Source organism: Notolepis coatsorum (assembly GCF_963971535.1).
Source record: "Notolepis coatsorum genome assembly, chromosome: 4".
NCBI classification, from domain to species: domain Eukaryota; kingdom Metazoa; phylum Chordata; class Actinopteri; order Aulopiformes; family Paralepididae; genus Notolepis; species Notolepis coatsorum.
In genome coordinates this window covers 52,813,254-52,832,442 of record NC_140168.1, presented here as the reverse complement: position 1 = coordinate 52,832,442, position 19,189 = coordinate 52,813,254, and the positions used below count along the sequence as shown (strand labels likewise).

Sequence of the window (19,189 nt, the reverse complement as noted above, 5' to 3'; positions counted from 1 at the left end):
ATAGTGAGTCATCATTAACAGCAGGCTATTGACAACAATGCTGGTTCACTGACACATCTAAATCGAGCAGACACATTACTAAAGTTAGTTAATTGTGTTTTACCCTGTTTTTCTCTATGAAAGGGGTCCTGCGGGCCAGTGCTTAAGATAAGGAGATCTAGCAACAGAGCATCAAATTGAACTAATAAGCTAATAATTACCACATATAAATAAATGAGCAAACTAAACGTTCTCTTCGTTTTCAATGTATCTCCCTCACTTGGACCGTGAGCAAGCATCAGCTGAGTGAAAACGCTACAATCCATCATCTGCAAGCAAGAAGCCTGGCAGGTACCTAGATGCGTTCGTCACCATGGCTACAACATCCAATTGTGTTCTACGTCACCGCATATCGCGCATGACGTGTGCGCACAACATGGTATGAGGAGCTGTTCTTTGTTCGTCTAGTAAAAAACCACATAAACCCGATAAAGTGAGTGATGTTTTTGATATTTCTATTCAACATTACGAGTCCACCACGACTTCTCTCTATGGCAAAAACGTCTGCCTTTGAAACGCAGGACTATTATTTGCCGGTTCGAGTCATCGTTGCTCATTTGCTAGCAAGCTAAGCTACGTTAGCTATAGCATACGACGGTGTGTGTGTTGCTGCGTCCGCGCAGCTAGCCGGCCAACTGCTAGAGCCGGTTGAATGGAACAGCTTTCGAGGAATCGTGACACAGCTCGCAGTGTAGCTAGCTTCAAAACAGACGCACAATAAGGTGTTTCTACGGATTTGGGTAACGTTGTGAGTTAACGTTACACTCAAACGTGCTAGCTAACATGAGTGCGTTGGCGGCTCTAAACACAAGTGTTCTGTCAGTATTCCTGTCAGCAGCAAAGACAAGACACGGGTCTCTTTGTTTCCTCACAGCTTGGTAATAATGCATATTATACCCAACTAGAGCATTGTATTGTTCTCAGAGCCGCAAATGTCAACACGCAATCTGAAGTATTATTGTAGCATTCTAGATGAATTGAAAATGGGGGACCCTGATGTAAACAAGACGAAAGTCTTTCTCTGGTCTGCATCCCCTTAACAATTGTGTGTATTGAGCTGTACTGTATACCCATTCTGCAATCTGTTAATACAGTTTTCAACCAATCAATCAATCAGATCTGGGCTACATTTCAGACATATTCATTAAAAAATGAAATCAAAATCAGTCCATGTGTTTGGGATGACGTTATTATTATGATGTGTGGTGATGTATGTAACCACATCCTTGCTCCCAGTCAAACAGAGTTGCATCAGCTGGATTTACCTATCAGTAGATTGTGGTCACAGATGTGGCTCCAATACGACTCATGTTGCACCAAATCCAAATGCCTGTTGAATTCATATGACAAAACTTTATTTATATATACTTGATTTAAACTCTGGAGTCACTGAGGGAGACCCTAATGTCCAATGTAATGAGGTTACAAAACACACAATCAATTTAAAACATACAATAAATCAATCACCAACACACAGTTGGCAAAAAAAAATATTATTTCCACTGGCACTCTCTTACTGAAACATTAGGGGATTCCGACCCCTAACCTGCTGCTTCCCAGCTGTATATTATGTAATACTAAATGTTATTTGTATAGCACTTTTCAATAAGAAATTGCAGTTCAAAGTGCTTCACAGCAGTAAAAAAATACAGGCATAAGCGAGCATAAAAAGGATAGCACAGTTTTCCACATTAGGATCTAACATCCCAATAGGCCTCTCTGTTTACGGTTTCATTCAGTAATACAAATAATAAAATAGAATAGACGGAGTAAAAAAGTGTGGTTTGATTCAGTTTAAAAATAGGCAATACTAAAATAGAATAGACAGAGTAAAGAAGTGTGATAAAATAGTTCAATAAAAATATACAATAACATTTACAACAGAGCATCGCTCATAACACTCATTAGAACAACAGAGCAGTGCATCGCTCTTAACACTTTGTACGCTATGCTTTCTTCATATCGCAAGTTAATAAACTGTCTGGTTACTGGGCACTTCCATGATGAATCAAATGAGACTTGGGAGTGAACATATTGAAATGTACATTCTAATCAAGATGTCAGCCCAGAGTAAACAGATAGACTCCATTGATATTTTGAGAAGTTAGACCACTTCAATAACTTTGGGGTAAATGGTTGACAAATAAGTGGCCCGGACTTTATGTTTTATGTTTATAATATAAAATGCTTCTGAGTATTAGTCAAATCTAATTACATGATGTACTGTCGCCCGGGAGATAAAAAGTTAATTTCAGTCTGATCATTTGGCTAACTGTCTGTGATATGAAGCAAAGCGTAGTGTACATGTACAGCCGGGGAACCAGCAAACACATACTGTAACATAACCCTAACTTTACCCTCATTGGACCTCACACACCCCAACTTAGCCACCCATTGGACAGGTGGTACATGAGATCCCTGGTTTTTAGTGAATCCTGAAACACTGTGGTTGGAGCTACACAAGTCTTTTGTGACACCAATTTAGGGGTGCGCTCCCATGCCTGTGAGCCAGTTCATTGCCAATTTCATTCAGTCAACAGCCCTCATTGAATGCATTTTTGTCAATATAGCTTTTGTGTGCCACCCTGATATTTTTCTATTGTCTTCAGGCTGCAGAATGAGAGAAATACATGTTACTTACAATATAGCTTTATTATTACATCCCAGAAGATAGCTTAGACAAGATTGACAGGAGTATTAGACCAAGTCAGAATGTTGAAAACAAAGGGCTTAGCTCAATCTCTATTGTGGAGAGTTGGGAAAACGTTCTACTGTCAAACATCTCTGCCCATACACAACAGGAAGTAAACTAACTCGTGCTACCTTCACTTGATTTATTTTACCTTAACATATTTTGTCTCTTTTATAAATAAGAACCAAAATGTGTTAAATCATTTAATTTCATTGCGCCTTGTTTATTCACTGTGTCCATGAAAACGACAATGAATGTAGCCATAAAGGTAATACCATATTATGGTTTCCTAAACGTAGAAAAGACATAGAACTACTGTCCGTTTACTTTTCTGATAGCTACATCACTGTGTGTAACTGTTGAATATTAGTATTATTGGGTGTTAAGTATTAGTGGGGGGTATAATTCATCTGTTTTTAGTACTTTTTACACCTAGAGTCTCTGTTCGACTCCCATTGTTGTAGCATAATTAGGGATGGGTACCGAATTAGGTACTTTTGAGTAGGGCTGGGCGATATGGCCAAAAACGTTATCGCGATAAAATTATTTTCATATAACTCGATATCGATAATTATCGCCGATATAATTTCTGTCAAGTTTAATTAACTTCTTATGCCCAGCGCCGATGGATGGGCTATTAATAGACTTGTTTTGCTGCTGCGAATGTCTCGAGTTGATGTCGTCATCAGTCCGCGCACGTTAGCAGTTAGCCAGAGCAAGCGGTGTATCCCATGACAATGTACTAAATATCACCCTAAAATACTCCGTTCAGCCCCAATACATTGCAACGACGTCCACCGCATACCCCACACTACTCTAACCGTGGCCTCAGAATTCACGCCACACACCCACTCGGCACGTAAACTATAAAATAGCGGCGTGCAAGCTAATTATCCTAGCCAGCCTTGTTTCCAATGTACTAAATATCACCCTAAAATACTCCGTTCAGCCCCAATACATTGCAACGACGTCCACCGCATACCCCACACTACTCTAACCGTGGCCTCAGAATTCACGCCACACACCCACTCGGCACGTAAACTATAAAATAGCGGCGTGCAAGCTAATTATCCTAGCCAGCTTTGTTTCCAATGTACTAAATATCACCCTAAAATACTCTGTTCCGCCCCAATACATTGCAACGACGTCCACCGCATACCCCACACTACTCTAACCGTGGCCTCAGAATTCACGCCACACACCCACTCGGCACGTAAACTATAAAATAGCGGCGTGCAAGCTAATTATCCTAGCCAGCCTTGTTTACTACTGGAGTCCTACCTCTCTACCCAGAGGTGCAGCGCGGGTCTCCTTCGCTGTCGGCCATCTCCTTCACTGATTGGTTGTTAGTGCGTGTGCTCATATCCAAGCTTGGAAAATCGATATAGAAACTTTGCGACCACGTTTCATGTTTATTTCGAGGAAATAATTTATTGCGATAGTTATCGTTATCGTTTTATCGCCCAGCCCTACTTTTGAGGTACCGAACCGAAACACGTCGGTACTACCGACCGAGTATCGATTCAAGTGAGATACCAAAAAAAGAAAAAGAAAAAAAAAATCCTTTTTTCTTTTCATGTCAACGTTCACACGCACAATATATGCGTACCTAGGATTTGACTTGATTCAACAACAAAGCAGTTGGAGCAATGGCAAGCCGAAAACTGTCGAAATTGTAGTTATTTGAAGTTTGGATTTTTTTTTTACGACTGAGGTAGGTAAATTAAATTTCTTGAGACTAAAGTACCGAAAAAAGGTACCGTTGGGTACCGGTATCAATTCACAGGTACCGGTACCGTATCGGTTCAAATGTGAAAGGTACCCATCCCTAAGCGTAATACATCACCCCTAGGGTGTTTCTATTTACTGTCATAGAACACTAAGAATAAGGAATACTAAGTTCACTTAACATTAGTTATTCATGCCCCTGCATTTAAATCCAAAACTAAGCGGCACCTTTTAGTTTGTTCAGGTGAGGTGGTGAGTGCAGCTGTGTCAGGCAGTTTTTGTCTCGCAAATGGCTATTAGGCTACTGATAAGTGGACAAGAAAGACAAGCTATATCTCATAATGTTCTCCAGCATTGTTTAAGTCTGCTGTTTGGGCACATTACGGATTTCGCATTAGAGATGTATTAAACAGCGACAGTGTGAGAACTGCGCTATGCGAGGTGTATGCAAGGGTCAATACATTTAAAGTTATGGGCCAGTTTCCATCGCCTCTGTCCGATACCGACACAAGGAGAGATCTGGGAAGGCAAAAGCAACTACCGACCCTCTCCCCAATGTATTTAAACAAAACGACCTCTGCTTTTAGATTCCGTCATTCCATTTATTATTTATTTAATAAAAGTATTTATTTTTTTGCTTGTTTGACACTGATTTAGTGTCAGCAAAGAGAAATGACGCGGCATAACCCCATCATGTAACTCCAATTTGAAACTATAGGCCTAATTTATTTCCCTCCCATGTTTGATTTCGAGGTAATACAGAATGGCCGTGGCTGCCTGGGATGGGATCTAGCTTTCGGCTGCAGGCTTGATATTGAGTGACAGTGTTTGCTGCTGACAGTATTCAATTACCCAGAATGGTAATAATTATAAATGTGTTTCCGCAGTGATTCTTGTATCATAGCGAATGTATTCTCCTTCCCCAGTGGACCGTGGGTTGAAGAGGCGCCAGGTGAAGCCCCTCGCGGCCTCGCTGCTGGATGCCTTGGACTACGACAGCTCCGATGACAGTGACTTTGAAGTGGGAGATGCTTCAGGTACACCACAGTCTTCGTCATCGTCTAACGGCCTTTAAACCGAATAGAAAATGTTTTTAGTTCACAAAAGAAACAGAAAATGAAAAAGTAATAAGGAAAAAATACATCACAAGACAAAACAAAAACAAAAATACAACATTAACAGTCAGGCTAGTGGCTGTACCTGGGGAGGATCAAGTTTTATCTCTGTCCTTATTACATTTAGCAGGAGTCGGATCGTGTGTGTTTGACATATTCTGTCCATTTCGTCCAGATCCGGTAAAACTTCTCCTGTTGAATTATAATTGAGAATGACATTTAGTCTACAGCCTACAGCCTTTTAGTCCAGAATTATTGTGTGGCCTTGTTTCTTTTGACTCAGGGACTTCAACCAGAGAGTTGTGAGGAAAGCTTTGCTTCAGATTTATTCACTTGGGGCCTCTGGGTTAGTGTAGATCGGTCTAAGCACTCGCCTACCGCCGCAGAGACATGGCAGCAGTACCTGGAGATAGCGTGAACCGCCGTGTGTGTTACGTTCTCCCAGTGAAAGTCCTAACGGTCAGGTGAAAAGAAGCGGCTGGCTTCATCCTCCCCTCTCTGTCGGTAGTAAACACTGGTGATTCTACTGCACTGGGACTCTCCATGGCTTTACAACTTTGGACTCGACATCCAACTGGAACCCCTTAGACTTAGCTGATATTGTTAATCTGCACAGGGCTCCTATTCAGGTCCGTAACGTCTGGAAATGTATGGAAAATATGCTTGAAAGTGTTTCTGTGCGGATCCTATACACATACATATTTCATGTGCTTGTAGACCATTTGACCATCATTACGAAGAATAATCTTCAGCTATAATAAAGGACAAGGTCTAGTTGACAGCAAAGCATGTGAGCGGATCACAGTTCATTTCAGAGTGAGTAGCTCAATTTAACATCTGTCGCTCAAACTAGGGCTGGGCGATATGGCCTAAAAATAAAATCTCAGATTATTAAACTAAAAATCCGATTTACGATTTTAATCGATTTATTTCTCTTGAAAACTAGAAATCATTCAAATAACCTTTATTTTTATTTGACACAAAAAAATCAAACCAAGATGAATTTCCATATTGGGATTGAAGTGCAAACCAAACTTTCACAAATCTTCACTTAAAAAAATAAATAATATATATATATATATATATATATAAAAGGTTACTATTGATCAAACAAAAATGAATGTCCCTATTGGGATTAATAGTGCAATAACTTGCTTTTTCACCAAACTTCACTTAAAACAAATAAAAGGTGCCTCTTGATCACCAAACAAGAATGAATTTCCCTATTGGGATTAATAAAGTGCAAATCTAACTTTAACCAAACATCACTTTTTGTTAAATAAAAGGTGACCATAAAAAAATAAAAATAAAGAATTTTGAATTTTTTTGAAAATCGATTACAATTTGTCAAAATTGTCCTAAATCATTAATCGAATTAATCGCCCAGCTCAAACCGATCAAGGCAACCCCCCCCCGGAACTTTTTATTTTCTTATGTACATTTTAAAGTTAAATGCATCAATCTGGTGCACTTTGAGAGCAAAATAAAGAGGCTAGATCAGGGGTCTCAAACTCAATTTACCTGGGGGCCGCTGGAGGTAGTCTGGGTGAGGCTGGGCCGCATCAAATATTCCACACAAAAAGGGTTTCAAGTTTTATTTGTATTTTTATGGAAATGTATGGTTGAAACATGCAAACGTTCAAACGCACACACACTAATAAGCATTGGAGGCTTTTAACCAGGGCCAGACTGGGGAAATCATTCAGGTCAGGAAATATAGTGCGAAATATAGCCCCAGTCAGGCCACTTTTTAAGCGGGGGGTCCCCCACCAGGAGATTTTAATGTTACAATTACAAAGACTTCATTTCCTGCATTCTGGTGCAGGAATTGTTTTATTTGTACCCTTTAAATGCCAGTGTTTGTAATAACATGATATTTTTGGCCCGCGGGCCACCAGTTTGAGACCCCTGGGCTAGATCTATGATGAACTTTGTGCTCAAAACACAAAATCGACTAGAGCAGTGCTTCCCAAACCTCTCCTCGAAGCACCCCAGCCGCGTGATATTTTTCCGTAGCCGCATTTCTGGCAGACGCTCTCTGATTGGCCGACGGCAGTTTCTACACTGGTTAAGTTTAGGCAATCTTCGAAGTTGGTTAAGGTTAGGCAAGTTCTTTCGACGGTTAAGCTTAGGCACTCTTTCAAAGTTGGTTAAGGTTAGAGTTTGTCTTAGAGCATGGCGATAGAACGCCAGGTAGTTTGCAGGCTGTTTGACGTGGAAATGGGCAAAGACACACCTCGTCACGCTATTGGGCGCACATGTCACATGACCAGAAACGTCTGCCAGAAATGCGGCTACGGAAAGTATAGACGCACCCCAGCCGTTCAATGTATTTGTTAAATTCCACCACCAGCACACCTGATTCAACTTAACAAGCCCTTTATTAGTTGAATCAGGTGTGCTGGTGGTGGAATTTAACAAATACATGGAACGGCTGGGGTGTCTCGAGGAGAGGTTTGGGAACCACTGGACTAGAGTAAGCCATCGAGTAAGCCATCAAAGTGAGCCATCAAAGAAATTAAGCAAAAGTGGTTACCTGTGTTGAACTGGTTTATTTTTTTGATAATAAAAAAATATACTGGATTACTATTACGACTACTACCACTGCCAATACTACTGATACATCCCTATTGGCAAACTTTATTTAAAAAAAAAGTTCATTATAAAACTGTGGCGGAACTGTGGCCCGCCACAGTCTAGGCAATTAATGGGAAACAAATTACCCATTTATTATTAGGCTGTTTTGGCCACAAATTCAAGAAATGTTACTGTCTAGGCTTGCTGTGGTAATCTGTGTTACCGGTGTTACTCTGTGTTCAGGCATCCACCAAGTACATTACTTGCACACCACCCCCATCGGCGTATGCTTTTTACATTTTTACAATAAAAAAAATGAATACATTTAGTTATTAACCTCTTAACTCATTGACCGCCGGGGATTAGTCGGGCCCCGTTCTAGCACTGCCACGCTTTAAAAGATAGGAGTGCGTCACCTTGTTTGTAGAGCTATAACTATATTTTATATTATTGCTATGGATACAATACTATGGCCCATTTGACATCACCTATCTATCGTTCAACATGTGAAAAATTCATCCATACGTTCCTGTTACAAAGGATCAGATTAAACCGAATATATATATTTATTGATTGATATATATTGCATAGTATTTGTATATCGTTTGATATCCCTTGTATATTCCTTGTACATATACACGGAATATCCCTTTAGCCTAGTACAGACCATAATATTTCATTCTCCTATTGGACAGCGGTCCACAGGCGCCAGGCCATGCCTCCAGAGTCAGGTTCAAGGCCACCGTCAAGACATGTCTGTACATGCCCGGCCTTGCCCAGGAATACGAGACAGAAATGAGGTTGGCACTAGATTGTTCGCCGTGCATATAAATATGGCGCAGGTGAATACAGAAGTAGAGTTACCCAATAAGTTGAAGCCTCACCCACGATACTCCGTGCGGTGAAGTATGGCCTGTTTGGCCCCAAATAGAGCATTGAGACCGCGTGCGAATTAATAACTGAATTGTCAGAGTTTGGCGCTATACCGTCAAGTGCGACATATTTCTATTAAGTCAGTAATAGTCTATTTGTGTATAGTATATCGTGCGGCTAAAGTTCTACAGTGACCAGCATCACCAACGCTTCCTCGTATCAGCTAGAGTGCTTATCCAGGCTGGGCTGCTTTCATGGCGCTTTCACCCGAGGAGACCTAGACGAGAACCGTGTGGACATGTACACTGGATTAATCTACCCGACGACTACATAGCCCTTTGCGGCTGGATTATATTTGTTTTGGTCCTGTGATTTATGGAGCGGAGAATCGCCGACGCCTACACGTGTGGGATTTACCCTGTGAGGAGCCACGTCGAGTCTGCGCCTCAGAGAGCCTGAGGCCGGCTAGCTTTCTTCACTGTGGAGCTACAGTCTACGGAGAACAGCTGTATTCGTCTGTGGATCAAGAGACTATTGCACCGTCTCCTGTACTTGGAGTCTCCTTAGTCATCGTTGACCAGACTCTCTACTACCGACAGATCCTCTACCCCTGCTGGCTTACAACCGGGGGGACCCTTCCAGTATCTCCCGCTATATATTACTAGTGTACCATAGATATAATTCCCTAAGATTCAGGTTGTATAATTACCTCCTGCGTAACCAGAGAATGGACATTCATTATTGATTTGCCTACGCACATTCCTTTGCCTTATAAGCGCATCCAAAGTAAAATAGAGAAGTATATTATGTACCTTTTGCTGCAATAAATACTTAATTACCACTTTGTGTGGAACCGATTCATTGTGGGAAGTGTTCATCATATTTATATATCATGTACTGTATGGCCAGTAATTAAAGTACATAAAGCGGTAGTGGTTTAATGATACCATACTTATCAATACAGTCAGGGAATTGTACCCCTCAGTTACAATTGGTCCTTCGAGCCGGAGGGTAATAGTGTAATATTAATATAGTGGTATTAATATTGACATGGCCAATGATGAACACTCCACAAAACGGTTCTCCTAAAGTAGATCGCCCGCAGCGTAGACGGCAGACACCTCAGTACTTAGAGGATTACGTTGCCAATATACTACCTAGCTTTCTACAGACGGTAAACGCGGAAAAAGTAGATAGTAAAATTATGTCCGACCCTATCGACCAGGCTACCCCGCCAATAGAGGCCCTAGTGGGTTCTAACGTAACTGACCAAGCTCACGGTAGGGACCAGGAGGGACCCGACATGACTTTACCCCCCGCCAAGACCGAAGAAGTAGTCCCCGGAGAGCTCCAGGATAAAGACAGCCCTCCAGGGATGGAACTCTACCCGCTACAAGAAGAGGAGAGCACCCCGGAGATGGATCTCCAGGACTCGCCACAGGAGAACAGATCTCCAACGAGTACTGCCAGGAGCGGATCACCTCAACCAGCGTCTTCCCCCAGCGAGGCGGACAAGATGCTGGCACAGGCATTCCTCGCCAGCCTAGCAGCCTCAACAGAGCGCGATCGACTCCAAGCACAGACGCTTAGTGAGCGCGAACATTCTTCCATGGAAAGAGAACGCCTTCAGGCGCAGCAACGGAGCGACGAAGATCGTATACGTCTAGAGATTAGACGCCTTCAGACGGAAGAGAATATGGTAAGGGACCGGGCCGAAGCCCAGCGCGCCGCCGCCGAAGCCCAGCGCGCCGCTGCCGGTGCCCAAAGAGAAGCAGAGCGCGACCTCGCTCTCACCAAGCGCGAAGCCGAGCGCGACCGATTACAAGCGCAGATAATGGAGCAGCTGATCACCAGGGCAACACCCCCTCCCTCCGCACGGGGTTCCAGGGCCTCGTCAAGACAAGGGTCAAGGGCACCCTCCCCTACCCGATCAAGCGACCCTGAGCCCGACCACCAGAGAGAGCCTATACCCCCCTCCGAACCCCTTCCCCGACCGGTCCAAGTGAGACCCAGCTACAAGGAAGAAACGGTCTACACCGCGGAGAGGCTAAATAGACGACTACAGGATCTAGAGGACCTGCCAGAGGAAGAAGAAGAGGGAGAGGAGGAGAGTCAAGCCCGACAGCAGCACAGTACTCCACAGGACCAGGAGGTCCAGTACAGCCCAGGCTCTACCCCCGCGGCTCTGCGCTACAGACCCCCGACTCAATTCACGAGTGAGCTTGACGCACGACCAGCCCCGAGGAACAGCACCTGGATACGCGGGCCATGGTACCCAGCAGGTACCAGCCCACCAAGAGGCGTAAGAGGAGACTCGCCTAGGAGGCCTCTCTTCCAACGCTCACCGATGTGCCAGCCATCCATGGCATCATACATTGGCACACCGACGTTTCCGGACTTCACCCACGAGAACAGAGCACAGTACACGGAGCTACGAATGTGCTTAGAGACAATGATGTCCGATGTAGCTGATGAACCGTACAAGTATGCTATCCTACTGAAGCACCTCAAGGTGCCCCGAGCGCACAATATAGCGCTGGCCTATGCCACCTCTACTACCCCATACACAGCGGCTCTAGCAGCACTCGACCAAAGATATGGACGCATATGGGACTACGTAATACAAGAGATAAGGCATATTGACCGCCTACCCCCAGCCACAGACAATCGCTCACTAGATGACCTGTCTATCAAGGTACAATCCCTGGTAGGGATGCTGGGGGCGCAAAGAGAAAAGGGTATGCACGAACTGTACGCAAACTCTAATGTCGAGAGGATTTTAGAGAAGCTTCCGCCCGCCCGACAAGAGCGCTTCAGGCGGCAAAGAGACCACCGTGATCCTAACGGTCCCGAGCCATCCCTCCTAGACCTAGCCGACTTCCTGGCGAGAGAAGTCAACAGCCTACGGTTGGATACGTTCATGCGGAGCACCCCAAGCTCCAGAGAGGGACCTAGGAGAGCAAACGATGGCCGAAGATTGGTGACCGTCATGCACCAATCAGAATCAGTACCGAGCAGCAAGAACCACAGTACCCCCTCGATGAAAGAGAAGTGGAATATGGTGTGCCCGTACTGCGAAAAGGAACACTGGTTGTCACAATGTGACACGTTCAAGAAGATGACCGCCGACGAGGTGAGTCAATGGATAAAGTCCAACCGACGCTGTTACCGATGTGCGCGCAGTCACATGGCAGCCGATTGCCGCTTAAAGAAGAGGTGTAATCGGTGTGACGGAGCCCACCTAGATGTCCTACACGACAGTAACAGAAGAAAGCCTGCACCCTCAAGCAGCACAAAGGCAAGTGTTATGTACATTGACCCCGCCAGCAGCGGGGGCGCCCGGGTGCTCTTAAAGGTGGTCCGCGTAACACTGAGTTACCAAGATAAGGTCATGGACACTTACGCCGTCCTTGACGACGGGTCAGAGAAGACCCTTCTCCTCGCGTCCGCTGCGGCCCAGCTGGGGCTGCGGGGGAGCGAAAACCAGATGACGATTCGGACAATAAGAAGAGATCTAAAGACGATAAAGGGCGAGAATGTCTCCTTCACTATCGCAGCAAGCGGGCAGCCAGAGAGACGGTATAGGATTACTAATGCTTTCACCAGCCAAGAAATAGGCCTGTCGCAGTACACCTACCCCATCGCCAAGCTGATGGATAAATATGTGCACCTGCGTCAACTACCTATACCGCTCATAGACGGTGCCACCCCGACCCTGCTGATAGGCTCCGACCATGCAGACCTCATCGTCCCGATAGACCGGGTCCACACAGGACCCAGAGGCTGTCCTGCAGCAGTCGAGACCTGCCTAGGATGGACATTACAAGGCCCCCTCGCTAAGTCTCTTAACCGAACAGCAGCCACTAACTGCCTCCACTCCAGAGTGACAGAAGAAGACACCACCCTCCTACAGCATGTCGAGAAGCTATGGACACTAGAGACAATGCCCTTTAAGAACGAAAAGAAAGACATTCGTTCCAAGGAAGACATTTACACTATAGCCCTCCTCGAGCAGGGGACAAAGAGAGTCAAAGTCAACGGAGTGATGAGATACGCAACTCCACTCCTGAGGCGAGAGGGTATGCCTACCTTCCACGCCCCAAAAGAAGCGACGGAGCGGTATCTATTGAACACAGAGCGGCGCCTAGCCAGAGACCCCGCTCAAGAGACGGTGTACCGCGCTGAGATTAACAAGCTAATCACAGCGGGACACATAAAGAAAATTGACATTAAAGAGGCCGATCAGACGACCGAATCATGGTACGTGCCGCACCACAAAGTCCACCACAACGGCAAGGATCGTATTGTGTTCAACTGCAGCTACCAGATCGGATCACAAAATCTGAATAAAGAGCTCTTGCCCGGCCCAACACTCGGCCCCTCTCTACTAGGCGTGTTACTACGTTTCCGCCAAGACAAGGTGGCCATCAGCGGCGACATCAAAGGGATGTTCCTGCAGGTGAGACTAGTGGAGGAGGACAAGCCCCTGTTGCGGTTCCTATGGAGAGAGAGGATCGGGGATGAGCAACCAGCCATCTATCAATGGGAAGTCCTCCCTTTCGGAACCACATGCAGCCCATGCTGTGCTACGTTTGCACTGCAAAAACACGTCGCAGAGGACCCAGCAGCTGATGAAGAGGTCCGACAAAGTGTAGGAAATAGTTTCTACGTGGACAACTGTCTGCAAAGCGTCTCGACGCCAGAAGAAGCCGAGGCCCTTCTACTCAAGCTCCGCGCCTCCCTGATCAAAGGCGGCTTTGATCTCAGGCAGTGGGCCAGCAGCGACCCGCAAGTATTGCGCAGCCTCTCCCCCGAGGACAAGGCAGCAAGCAGCGAGACCTGGATGGCGACCATCCCAGGAGAAGCCCAAGAAATGACATTAGGACTAGTCTGGCGCTTCAAAACAGACTCGCTCCATTATAAACACACACCCCTGACCAAGGAGCAGGGAAGGTCGACTGCACTACCGACCACCAGACGGAGTGTATACAGAACACTCGCCAGACAATATGACCCGTTGGGATGTATTCTACCTTACACCACCAGGGCAAAGATGATTGTAAGAGCGTTATGGGACAAGGACCAGGGCTGGGACGACCCCATACCCGAACACCTTGCATCCACATGGAGAGAGTGGGAGACGGAACTCAGCTCACTCCCAGGTGTCAACATACGCCGCAGCTACTTCCCACCCACAGTGAGGCCGGAGACGTGCCAGATGGACCTGCACGTCTTCAGCGACGCCTCCGAAGTAGCCTACGGTTCGGTGGCCTACTTGCGTGCCCGAGAGGAGGGAGGAGAAATACATACTGCTTTCATCCTGGCTCGCTCAAGAATAGCCCCACGAAAGCAACAATCTATCCCGCGTCTAGAGCTCTGCGCAGCCCTAGCAGGAGCGCAACTCGCCACGTTAATCCAACGTGAACTCACCATTCCGGTGCAAAGAACAATCTTGTGGTCAGACTCCACGACAGTACTCACATGGATCCGGTCCGATTCGTGCAGATACAAGGTCTTCGTGGGAGTCAGAGTCACAGAGATTCAAGATTTAACAGAAGTAGCAAGCTGGAGGTATGTGGACACAAAACACAACCCAGCTGACGTCATCACCCGGGGAATGTCCCTGGATGACCTCACCCGTCACAACCTATACAGTGACGGGCCAGAGTTCCTCAAGCTCCCGGAAGAAGAGTGGCCTACACCCACCCCACGGGAAGCGAGTAAAGAGGAGGCCGAAAACAAGAAATCTATGTTCTGTGGATTGAACACACTCGTCTCCACAGACCCCGACATAGACGATTGCCTCACCCTAGAGAGTGCGCAGCTAAAGACATTCCTGTGGCACCACCCAGAGGTTCAGCTCACTACTGACATTACAGCAGCTGACTACGAAGAAGCAGAACTTCTTCTACTACAACGAGCCCAGAGAGACTCGTTCCCCGATGAGCTAGACTGTCTACAGGGAGCAAAGCCCGTCCCATCAGACAGCAGACTGCTCCACCTAGCCCCCGAGAGCGACGCCCATGGTCTCATCAGAGTGGGTGGTCGTCTGCGGAGAGCTCCAGACTTACCGGATGACGTCAAGTACCCGATAGTCTTAAACAGCCGACACAAGGTCACAGAGCTGATCATAAAGAAATACGACGAGGATGTGCATCACGCCGGGGCAGAGAGAGTCTTCGCGGAGATCAGACGTCGTTATTGGATACTGCAAGGGAGAGAAGCAGTGCGGCGCTTCCAGCGAACCTGTCTAGACTGTCGTAAGTGGCGAGCGCAGCCCAGTATACCCCGGATGGCTGACCTACCTCCCTGTCGCCTCCGACTCGGCGACAAGCCTTTTCACTCCACCGGTATGGACTGTTTCGGCCCGCTGTATATAAAGAAAGGAAGAGGAACCGAGAAGCGGTGGGGTATTGTATTCAAATGCATGACCACCCGAGCGATGCATATAGAACTCCTTCCAACCATGAGCACAGACTCATTCCTTATGGCCTTCCGAAGATTCACATCGCGGAAAGGCAAACCGTCTATATTATTGTCTGATCACGGGACAAACTTCAAAGGCGGAGAAAGAGAGCTGAGAGAGAGCTTCCAAGCTATGGGCCCAGAACTTAAGACCCACCTCGCTCCATCCCAGATTGACTTCCAGTTTAATCCCCCGAACGCACCTCACTTCGGTGGAACTTGGGAACGAGAAGTACGTTCAATAAAGACAGCCCTGTACGCCGTGCTTGGGGCCCAGACCGTGGCGGAAGAAGTCCTAATGACAGTCCTCACGGAGATCGAGGGAGTATTGAACTCAAAGCCCCTCGGTTACGTCTCAAGTGATGTAGCAGATGTCGACCCAGTCACCCCCAACACACTCTTGATGGGGCGGCTGGACCCCGCGCTACCACAGACAATGTACAGGCCTGAAGAAGCGAACGGCCGAAGAATGTGGAGGTACAGTCAAGTATTGGCTGACAAGTTTTGGAACAGCTTCCTACTCCACTATCTACCGTCTCTACAGACCCGCCAGAAATGGGTGAAAGAGAGAGACAATTTGACAGAAGGAACAGTCGTCATGATTATCGACCAGTCACTACCCCGAGCTATGTGGCCGGCTGGCCGCGTAAGCAAAGTGATCACCGGTGCCGACGGAAAGGTCAGAGCAGCCGAAGTGCTCGTCCAAGGACGGATCTACACCCGACCCGTGGCGAGGCTAATAGAACTGCCAAGGCTCCCCGATACTATCGATGACGACCATGACCCCATGACTTTGTGAACTGCCCGACCCCTCACAACAGACATTGAGTAGTGGACAGTGCGGTTAATCTGTCTCTGCTTAGCTAATTAGGTGGGACTAATTAGGAGGCGGCTGTTACAAAGGATCAGATTAAACCGAATATATATATTTATTGATTGATATATATTGCATAGTATTTGTATATCGTTTGATATCCCTTGTATATTCCTTGTACATATACACGGAATATCCCTTTTAGCCTAGTACAGACCATAATATTTCATTCTCCTATTGGACAGCGGTCCACAGGCGCCAGGCCATGCCTCCAGAGTCAGGTTCAAGGCCACCGTCAAGACATGTCTGTACATGCCCGGCCTTGCCCAGGAATACGAGACAGAAATGAGGTTGGCACTAGATTGTTCGCCGTGCATATAAATATGGCGCAGGTGAATACAGAAGTAGAGTTACCCAATAAGTTGAAGCCTCACCCATGATACTCCGTGCGGTGAAGTATGGCCTGTTTGGCCCCAAATAGAGCATTGAGACCGCGTGCGAATTAATAACTGAATTGTCAGAGTTTGGCGCTATACCGTCGAGTGCGACATATTTCTATTAAGTCAGTAATAGTCTATTTGTGTATAGTATATCGTGCGGCTAAAGTTCTACAGTGACCAGCATCACCAACGCTTCCTCGTATCAGCTAGAGTGCTTATCCAGGCTGGGCTGCTTTCATGGCGCTTTCACCCGAGGAGACCTAGACGAGAACCGTGTGGACATGTACACTGGATTAATCTACCCGACGACTACATAGCCCTTTGCGGCTGGATTATATTTGTTTTGGTCCTGTGATTTATGGAGCGGAGAATCGCCGACGCCTACACGTGTGGGATTTACCCTGTGAGGAGCCACGTCGAGTCTGCGCCTCAGAGAGCCTGAGGCCGGCTAGCTTTCTTCACTGTGGAGCTACAGTCTATGGAGAACAGCTGTATTCGTCTGTGGATCAAGAGACTATTGCACCGTCTCCTGTACTTGGAGTCTCCTTAGTCATCGTTGACCAGACTCTCTACTACCGACAGATCCTCTACCCCTGCTGGCTTACAACCGGGGGGACCCTTCCAGTATCTCCCGCTATATATTACTAGTGTACCATAGATATAATTCCCTAAGATTCAGGTTGTATAATTACCTCCTGCGTAACCAGAGAATGGACATTCATTATTGATTTGCCTACGCACATTCCTTTGCCTTATAAGCGCATCCAAAGTAAAATAGAGAAGTATATTATGTACCTTTTGCTGCAATAAATACTTAATTACCACTTTGTGTGGAACCGATTCATTGTGGGAAGTGTTCATCATATTTATATATCATGTACTGTATGGCCAGTAATTAAAGTACATAAAGCGGTAGTGGTTTAATGATACCATACTTATCAATACAGTCAGGGAATTGTACCCCTCAGTTACAGTTCCCGTGTTATACCGTGGTGAATATAAGTATGGTTATAGCGTGGTCTGGGGTAATTCCCGAAAGGCTGGGTAATAGCCTTATACGTCAATTCTACTATAAACGTTGCCGTTTCTTGCCTGTACACGCTATTATTCCCAAATCAAATCTATATCATAGGTATTATATGTCATCATGAATGCATGAAATGCTTTGATCGTCACCAACGGCATACGTTGTGGAGTAACGTTACACAGACATGTTGCCTAGGATCGGGAGCATTCTACGCTTCTCAATTCGATCGTTATAACCGTTCCATTCGCCGGGCAAAGAAAAGTGAGCCCGGTGACATTTGACCGTTTCACAGGCCAAGATGCAAGGTTCCAAAGGGTGCTCGATACCGCCGTCTAGCTGGATGCGGCCGGTATTGCACTTTGGCGATCTCAGACTCATTCCCTATGGTAACACCAAGGTCCCTGGATGAATAATGAATGAAAATATCGAAAAAAAAACTATCAAATAACGAGTATACTCGTTGTTGACGTTCAAGAGTTGGCTCCCAATAACGAGTAAACTCGTTGTTGGCGGGGAATGAGTTAGGGCTGACCTTCGAAGCTTTTTTTGGCAATCGAAGCTTCGGGGCCGAGCTTCGATTTTAATTCGAAGCTTCGAATTTAGTTTTAATTTTTATATATATATATATATATATTTTTTTTTTTATCTTATGTTGTGGGACTTGTACAGCACTTTGGTAAACGTTGTTGTTTTTAAATGTGCTCTATAAATAAAGTGGATTGGATTAATGAATTAAGTAGCCCCTTTCGTGACTGTGACGCAGCCAACAAGGTTTCACTCGGCTGTGTGATTGAATTCAAGGTGGATCGCTGTTGTCGTTTGAACAACTTTAGATTTCATGGGAACTACCAATCCCCCAAATCAAGAATGTTTAAGATGAATGAAGTAAGATTTTGATTATTTGAAATATGGCCTGTGTAGACTAAACTATGCACAGAATTATGTCAGTCTACAAGGTCCGGATTCTACATGGTCCGGCAATGTAGACCTTGTAGACTCCACTACAGACCAATTATCAGTGAATGTTCATGCATTTTTAAGAAGGCCTACTTCCACAAAAAAACAAATAACTCACCAAAACATCTCAGTAGCACCTTATCTAAATGTTCTATTTCATATATGGAGATTCATATTTATTTATGTATTGCATGCATTTCTACATTTTATTTCCAATGGCCCCATGCGCACACACACACACACACACACACGCACACACAAAAATCGATTTTTATTTTCTTTTTAATTTTTTTTTTAAACTTCGATTTTTTTTTTATGTTCGAAGCTTGTGCCATCGAACGAAGCTTCGAAGTATTTAAGACAGCCCTAGAATGAGTTAAGCCCGATCGGTGATGTTGCGTTTCTTTTTCAAATGTAGCCAAGAGTAAAGACCCTAACCCTATCAAAATAGCAGTCAAAGTG

The 19,189-nt window shown here is 45.6% G+C and overlaps 1 protein-coding gene across 3 annotated transcripts in view; it reads left to right on the top strand.

Moving 5' to 3' along the window:
• The first annotated feature begins 426 nt into the window (after positions 1-426).
• Positions 427-19,189, top strand: part of phf14 (PHD finger protein 14) — a 188,894-nt gene continuing 170,131 nt past the window's right edge. For all 3 annotated transcript variants that reach the window (XM_084313377.1, XM_084313376.1, XM_084313378.1), the window contains exons 1-2: positions 427-472; positions 5,386-5,496. In XM_084313377.1, coding sequence (XP_084169503.1) covers position 472; positions 5,386-5,496 — 112 coding nt within the window. In that variant the 5' untranslated portion in view covers positions 427-471. The remainder of the gene's footprint in view (positions 473-5,385; positions 5,497-19,189) is intronic.